Below are 8,122 nucleotides of genomic sequence, written 5' to 3'. Positions count from 1 at the left end.
TGGGGGTGGTGTCCATGGGGGTGGTGTCCATGGGGGTGGTGTCCATGAGGATGGTGTCCATGGGGGTGGTGTCCATGGGGGTGGTGTCCATGGGGATGATGTCCATGGGGGTGGTGTCCATGGGGGTGGTGTCCATGAGGACGATGTCCATGGGGGTGGTGTCCATGAGGATGATGTCCATGGGGGTGGTGCTCATCAGAACTAAGATCATGAGGGGGCCTATGTTTACCCTTGGTGCCAAAGGGAGGGTGAGGACATCTTAACCCTGGAGGGGGAAATGGTAGAGGAAACCTTGCTTGAAATGGTGGACTGTCTGAGTGATTTTTGTGTTCTAGAGGAGGTGGGGATCTAAAACTATGTAACTCATGGGGATGACCATGATCTTTAGATCCACTGGGCTTAAATGGAGGCCTTCTAGCAGGAAAATGCTCATGCTCGCCAGAGTGGAAGGGACGGCCCAAATGATGTTGCACACCACTGAAGTTTCTATGTTCCTGATAATGGAAACAGAAGAGTGGATATCATCATGTAACACAGAAAGAAGCTGGATGTTTAATTTAATTTATGTCAATGGCACTAGATTTTAGATTCCACAACTATTTTTAAAAGTAGGATATCAAAAAAGGATTTCTCAAATTCTTATGTAGCCAACTCTCATTCAAAATACAAACAAAATCAAAATACAAACAAAACTATCATTTACTACCATCATTATTTCACAATAGAAATATTTTATTTTAATAATCAAATAACGTTTGATTATTTTAATATTTTTGTTATTTTCTGACTCTTGTCAGAGTCAGAAACTTAATCTCAGAGTAAAGAGTAGTCCTTTAGATGAAATAAATGTTATATTGTGAAAACACTCATTATTATTCTTCCCATCTCAATATAAACTGATGAAATTATACTATAAAATGATCCTTATCTATAGATCAACCTTTGGAAAATTAGTGCCTTATAATTTATATTCTCAACAAGTCGAGGTTTTATGGTACAAACATCTCCTGCTCCTAAAGAATGATCACTTACCTCTGTGTACTTCTCCTTGTTCAGATTTTAATTTTTAAGAAATCTGTGGAGCCATGTTCGTGGTGACAAGCCTGCCCCCTCCACTTGGGGTGATGCTGGTACATGGGCCCTTGGATTATGCTCAGGTTTTGTTTTTTTTTCTGATATAAAAAACACTGTGAAGAATATCTTGGTATTGAATAAAAACTTTCTGGGACATATGTAAACTACTGTTTTGAGTCTTATTTCATATACCTTTATATAGTAGATTTTAGTCTCATTCATTTTTTAGGTTCTATGCCTAATATTGAAAGCTAGGAATTAAGTGTCAGCACTGGAGTTCTGACTACAAGAGCCACTTTCAATTCATTAGAGATGGGTTGAATTAATCATGATTTTACTTTTCCGGCCAATCTTACTCTTCTCAATTCTTGCGGGGGAAAAAATCCATATTTTTCGTGTCATATCAGCAATTTGTACTGTCCCAATTGTACTCGCCCTGTTCTCTCTGTATTTCTCCTCCTTGACATCCCTACTGCCTCATCCACCACCTCTCTCTCTCCCTCTTCTGTCTCTCTCTGCCTGTCCCTCTTACACACACACACACACACACACACACACACAATACACACCAACAACCATAAGAACAATATATGCTGTGTGTGTGAAAATATCACCTAGTTTGGCACTGATCATGACAGAGGCTACTTAAGCAACCCACCTTAAGGTTGAAGACTTCACAGTTGGTGACAATGGTTTTTGGGGTTTCCAAGTCAGAGGCTTCCACATCATAGAAGAAATCTGCTCTGCAGAATCCAAAGATCTATAAAGAAGTGATAAACCTGTTAGGGTGTGTGTGTTTGGGTGTGTATGTGCAGGTGGTAGCAAGGTATCCAGCTTTGTTGTGAACTCCCAGACATTTGGGAAAGGAAAAGAGGCTCTAGAAAAATCAGGGTTGTTGTTGTTTAGTCATTAGGTTGTGTCCTGAGGAGGGTAAGATATGCCAGAAAATAAGGAGATCTTCATTCAGATACCTGAGTATCAAAGGATAAGTGACTAGGGGAACAATCCCTTTTCTTGAGCATCAGAAAGACTAGATTCTAACCTCAGCTCGGTTGTGAACATCAGGCAGGACCCTTTGCTGAGCCTCAGTTACCTCTTTGTCAAATGGAGTCACTGTGAGGTGTAAATGAGGTGACATGAGTGATAGTACTCTTGGGTGTCAGTTCTTAATACAAGCTAGTTATTTGTTTAGTTTAATCCTAATGGGTAAAAAAAAAGCCAGTGGTAAGTATAGGTAAATAACATGTATAATTTTATAATATATGTGATACTCTCATGATTCACTTAACTGCTCTGTGCCTTAGTTTTCCCATCTGTAAATCAGGAATAAAAATAGTATCTACTTCATAGGGCAGCAGCGAATTAATAAGGTAACATATGTAAAGCACTTAGAAGGATGCCTGCACATAATAAGTGGTTTCTGAATGTTACCTAGCACTTCACAGACACTGATTATACTCACACGAGAGTGTCTGGGAAAGTGGTGACTGGAACAGTTCCTCACAGAGAAGTCCAGGAAGTAACTGGTACCTTTCCCTCCTCTCTAGAACAAATTGAATCCAAGCAGTTTCAAGAACATAAAAAGTTAAAAAAAAAAAACAAACAGTAGATGCTTACTTTCCAACATAATATAAAGTACTATGAGGATTCAAAATCTCCAATATGCACCATTTTTCTGATGGTCTCTGCCTTTAAAAAATTTATCACATGAGTGATAAGGTGAATACTATTTCATTGAAAGTTTCAACTAATACAGACATAACTAAGGGTAGTGTGAAAAATCAACCTTTGTGCCTCTCATTCTCAGAGGTACCACTATCATCCACTTGATGGATTTTTCCTTCAAGCCTTTCCCTAAATATGTTACACATATACACATATATCTAATTATTTAACATAAATGGAATTATAGTCTTAAGTATTGTTCTGTAACCTACTTTTTCCGTTAGCAATATATCTTGAAACTCTTTCCAGTGCATAAACATTCAAAATGTTGTTTTCAGTAATTGTGGCGTATTCATTCCATTGTTTGCATGCACCATAATCTATTTAACTGCATTTACAAATGCATGACCGACATCAACTAGCTGCTGTGCAAGGTTAGTTTGGGTGGGAAGCGCTGAGGTCCTGGGACTGGGAGGCAGAACTGTCTCACTCCAGCGACACCACTAGGAGTGGTGAGATGGGTGCTCTGTTTTCCATCATAATACAGGAGATTAGGGCCAGATGGTTTTAATGACTCACATAAGTTTTATTATTCTCTTCTGTCTTTCCTCTTCCTTGTTTGGGTTTTTCCTTTTCTCTGTTCAATATTCACACACAGATACCCACAACTCCAAAAGCCAAAGAACTGAAGGAGGGAGCCTCAGTTTAAAAGGTCGAGTGAGGGCAGCAAAGAGGCTCAGGGCTGCTAAGCTCACACCGGCTGCGCTGGACTCTGGGCCCTCGGTGCTAGCTAAACATTAGAGGAGACTCACCGCTCTCATAGCCCTCATCACTTTGTCCACTCTGAAAGGAGCAAAGTCACTGTTCTCCCTCTTGTACTTCTCCAGGGCTTTGTCAGCTTGTTCTCTGTAGAGCTCAGTATCCTCAAAGAAATCGAAGAGTACTGGGCTGTCTATAGTATTGGTCAGTGCCGAAGAGACTGGAGAAAGAAATGGGCAGTTTAGCGGTTACTGAGTTGGAAGCAGTAATGTCAATGCTGGGATTTGACACATGTAAGCGTGATGGCAAGAATAACAATAGCTTCCATTTTACAGATGGAAATTTGAGGCTTGGAGAGGTAACTTGTCCAAGATCAAGTCAGTCAATCAGTGGCAGAGCTAAACTTAAACCCAGGTCCTTCTAACGCTCAAGTCTCTGTTGTGACCCCTATTCATGACAACCCATCACTCATAAAGTGCTAATATTTTAATGAACTCTCCCCTGTCTCTGCCAAGGAGAGAGGCATCATTAACACAAAATTTTGCCCAGAGAAGAGAAGATGCAGCTCAATCTTTCTTTACGGCAACCTTGTGTGGGAGTTGCTTGACTGTCGAATTTTTATATATTGAACCATGTTAAGATTAATTATTTTAAAAGAAATTCTGTGATAATTCTTTTGAAAAGGTGAATTTAAAAGGTGTGTAATTTAGAGTCAGTGCTGTCGAACAGGGTCATGTCTTTGCCACACAGGCTGGGTCATTGAATCTCCTTGAGGTTTATTTTATATCTAAATTAGAAAGTATTGTAATCTTTACTTCATAATCTTGTGAGATTAAACAAGTTAATATACCTATAACTGCTTTGTGAGCATATGTAACTTTCAGTCGTTGAAGTCAATACTTGAACGCTAAGTACTTTGCAAAGTATACTACACAGGCTATCTATTTAATTCTGGGAAGAACCTGAGGGGATAATATTATTGTTATCCTCATTTTACAAAGGAGGAAAGCTTGAAGAAGTAACTTGCCCTTAAAACCATACAACTAGTAAGTGTTGAGGTTGGGGTTCAAACTCAAATCGGACCCCAGAGCCTATGTTCTCTACAATGATGTCATACAGCCCCTTGTAAATTTCTGTTTTTAGATGTTGAATTTCTATAAAAGAAGATATGCCAGTAATAGGGAAAAATCTTCTCTTCTCAAGAGAGCAAGTCATAATTGTATCCACAAGGGCAGGAACCATTTCTGATACATACTTCATAGACTTCTATGATGAATACCACTGTTTGAATTTTGTATGAACCTAGAATTAATTAGCATTTTAACAGACAATCATACCAGAACTTGTGGTGCAGTTAAAGTCATTCACTCTGAGATCCTCAGACCCAGACAAATGTGTTATAGCGATTACCTTACATTGTCCAATCACCTGTAAAAAAGAGAGGTTTATATTATAGCCTACTTCTTTCCTTAGGTTCACCTAAGCATGCTGCTACTATCCATTTGAAATTATTGTGCTTCCTCTCGCCAAACCTTCTCTCAAAAACCTGTGTTTTCTGAGCATAGTTCTGTGAGCTGGATGTGCTACAAGCATCCAAAATCCTCATGAGAACCACAGAGAAAGTGTTGAAAGAGATAATGGCCACATCCCAAACACTTTCAAGGAAAAAAAAAAGCTAAAACTGCTGGATATGTAGTCGTCATATTTTCTGGAGCTGAAATCTTATATCTTTGCTCATTTATCTTTGCATCTTCCTCTGTGGCAGAGAACCTGGGCTCTGAACCCATGTGCAATGTGCAGAACAAGACTCAATTCCTTATGGTGACTGCAACTAATCCCTTTGGCCATTTCTGTTAGGGAAACCAGTATTCACAGTTACAGGTTCAGAGGTTCTTAGACATTAGGTGATTTGCCCAAGGTCTCACAGCTGGTCATGCTATGACATGGGACCATAAGCCCCAATGACTTTTTTGAACTGGATTCCCGGTATGGCTCTCAAAAAAATATTACTCAAAGTCAGCATAGTCCTTATAAGCCGAGACGCAGAAGTTTTGCTCTTATTGTTTTAGTGTGTAAGCTCAGTTGTGCAACCACCCTGGGCAACAAGATATTTCTGCTTCTTTCTATCTATTGATAGAAGTCTGGAATGCTAACAGGAGAGGAACAGTACCCGGTTTACTTACTATTTCAGATGGACGACGAGAAACATCCGGCTCACAGTCATCCCAGTGCTTCCTGGATAGGACTGGACAGTCAGATTCTTTCACATCCAAGACTAAATAGTAGACAGCTGTGGATTCCTGGTGAATGCCAAGAAAGCAATGGCTGGGTAGTATGTGGAAACCCAGAGTTTTCCAATAAAAATAAGCTCTTTATTTCTTAAGTGGAATTCCTGTCATTCCTGTCATTCTACTCCTCTCCAAGTCATTGCAGGTGCCCTACCTTTATATCATTTGATCTGTTTATTTCATAGAAAGCATCAGAGAGTTTTTAACTGGTCATAATATTGCTTCTGCCCATGAATTTTATTTTATTATTATTTTTTTTTGCCCATGAATTTTAAAGAGCAATCACAAAAAGGCAGTGTTGGTTTGGGTGGAAGTATTGAAGGTACAAGACTAGAATATAAGCAATGCCAGCCATATTATGGCCTCCATTCTGTATGTACAGCTGTGTCCTCTCATCCAGTTCTATTCCTGAACTTGGACTTCTTGTCTTTTTTTTTTTTTTTAATAGATTGACTCTTTTTTTCTTTTTTCCTTTGGCAGCATGTGGGATCCTAGTTCCCTGACGAGGGATCAAACCTATTCCCCTTACAGTGGAAACTCAGAGTCCTAACCACTGGACCATCAGGGGAATCCCAGATTTCTTGTCTTGATTTCAACTTGCCCAAAGCTCAGTTCACTCTCTTCGCTTACAAACTAGCTCTGTCCCTCTACCTCCTTTGTCTAATCAGAGATGCCATTATTTATTGCCTTAGTCTTTGGCTTAAGGAATGTCTCTCTTCCAAGATGATGGCTGTTCCAAAACCTGCAGAGAACCTCTGGACCCCCTCTGCCTTTGTTCTATTTCTCCATACCTTCCTTCCAGATTCCCTACACACAGAGAGGTGGTATACCAGGAATTCTCCTAGAAGGCCATTATCCAAGCCATTATGCTATTCAAATCCTGCTCATTCTTCAGGATGCAAATGAAGCCTTCTCCCATCCATCATAATTGATCTTCCATTTGATCCCTCCAGCATTTATTCCACTCACTAAGTCACCTGAGTATATCCCATCTTACCCAGTTCACCTATATGTGTGTGTGAGGTGACGATTATTTCCTTGAGAGCAAAGCCCATAGTTTATTATGATCTTTCTCTTATAGCAGTTAGCCATTGATTGGGCTCTGCATAAGTGCTTATAAGTATTTAGAGGCTGATCAAGGACATAATGACTGTGCTTCGTAGCTTCAGTCATGTCCAACTCTTTGCGACTGCACGGACTGTAGCCCAAAAGTTTCCTCTATCCATGGGATTTTCCAGGCAAGAATCCTGGAGTGGGTTGACCTGCCCTCCTCCAGGGGATCTTCCCGACCCAGAGATCAAGCCCACGTCTCCTGTGTCTCCTGCACTGGCAGAGGGTTCTTTACCACCAGTGCCACCTGGGAAGTCCAGGACACACTAGTGACAGATATTAATTCAAAGGATAAGAGAACAGTGAGAGCAGCTCTGAGGGCTTCCCAGGTAGCACAGTGGTAAAGAATCTGCCTGCCAGTACAGGAGATGCAAGCGAAGCAGGTTCGATCCCTGGGTGGTGAAGATCCCCTGGAGGAGGAAATGGCAACCCACTCCAGGATTCTTGCTTGGGAAGTCCATGGGCAGAGGGGCCTGGAGAGCTACAGTCCATGGGGTTGAAAAGAGTTGGACATGACTGAACACAGTACAGCACAGAGCAGCCCAGAAATGAAACCAACAACCCTGACCAAAGCCAATCCACTGTGCAAAGTGGCAGGCTTAGGAGCTAGCGTCTCGTTTGGCCCTGGTCCATCACCTCCCCACTCAGCTCGGCCGTGGGAGGCTCCTCACCACTCTTTCCAAGTGGGCATCAGCGACCCGAAGCAACTGGAAAAGGTAGCCATCCCACCGTCCTTTATTGATCAGGTCCAGCGCTTTCGCAGCCACGGGCTCAGCGGCATCGCAGCCTGTGGGACTCACAGCACAAGAACACTGCTGTGTGATCAGAAGGGTGGACAACAGTACTGCAGGGAGTGCCTTCATCTTGTTAAAATGTGAAAAGCATCCCTTCCTCTGGGGTACCACGGCAGACAAGTTCATTCAAATTTTCTGAAACGCACACACAACTGATTAAGCAAGATTTTATACATTTTTGTTATGTAACCGGGGATGTTCACCTTGACCTCTGGTTCAAATATCTGTCAACACTCTGTAAATGATTAGTGGGCCCTGGGGACAGAAAGTTGAAACATGCCATGTTTATAAACATTCCTCGTTTTGAGGCTAATGCCCTCAAAACCACGTGTCCCAACATGGGGAAGACAGTGAGATGTTTTATAGTGATTGTTCAGAGACAGTGTGATCAGCTTGTGGTCATTCTTCTAATGGGTTTGAGGTGAGGTAAGT

General features: G+C 41.3%; 1 protein-coding gene across 1 annotated transcript in view; it reads right to left on the bottom strand.

Annotated features, from left to right (window-relative positions):
* The window catches only part of HRG (histidine rich glycoprotein), an 8,332-nt gene extending 530 nt beyond the window's left edge, over positions 1-7,802 (bottom strand). The window contains exons 1-7 of the mRNA XM_040252772.1: positions 7,568-7,802; positions 5,682-5,798; positions 4,836-4,926; positions 3,552-3,718; positions 2,537-2,617; positions 1,733-1,834; positions 1-494 (exon numbers count right to left, since the gene is read on the bottom strand). The exon at positions 1-494 is cut by the window's left edge and continues 530 nt beyond it. Of these exons, the coding sequence (XP_040108706.1) occupies positions 1-494; positions 1,733-1,834; positions 2,537-2,617; positions 3,552-3,718; positions 4,836-4,926; positions 5,682-5,798; positions 7,568-7,759 (1,244 nt within the window). The 5' untranslated portion in view covers positions 7,760-7,802. The remainder of the gene's footprint in view (positions 495-1,732; positions 1,835-2,536; positions 2,618-3,551; positions 3,719-4,835; positions 4,927-5,681; positions 5,799-7,567) is intronic.
* Positions 7,803-8,122: the final 320 nt, after the last annotated feature.

Source organism: Oryx dammah, unplaced genomic scaffold (genome assembly GCF_014754425.2).
Source record: "Oryx dammah isolate SB20612 unplaced genomic scaffold, SCBI_Odam_1.1 HiC_scaffold_2, whole genome shotgun sequence".
NCBI lineage: Eukaryota > Metazoa > Chordata > Mammalia > Artiodactyla > Bovidae > Oryx > Oryx dammah.
The sequence above is the reverse complement of the archived record's forward strand: the minus strand, read 5'-3'. Positions and strand labels throughout refer to the sequence as shown.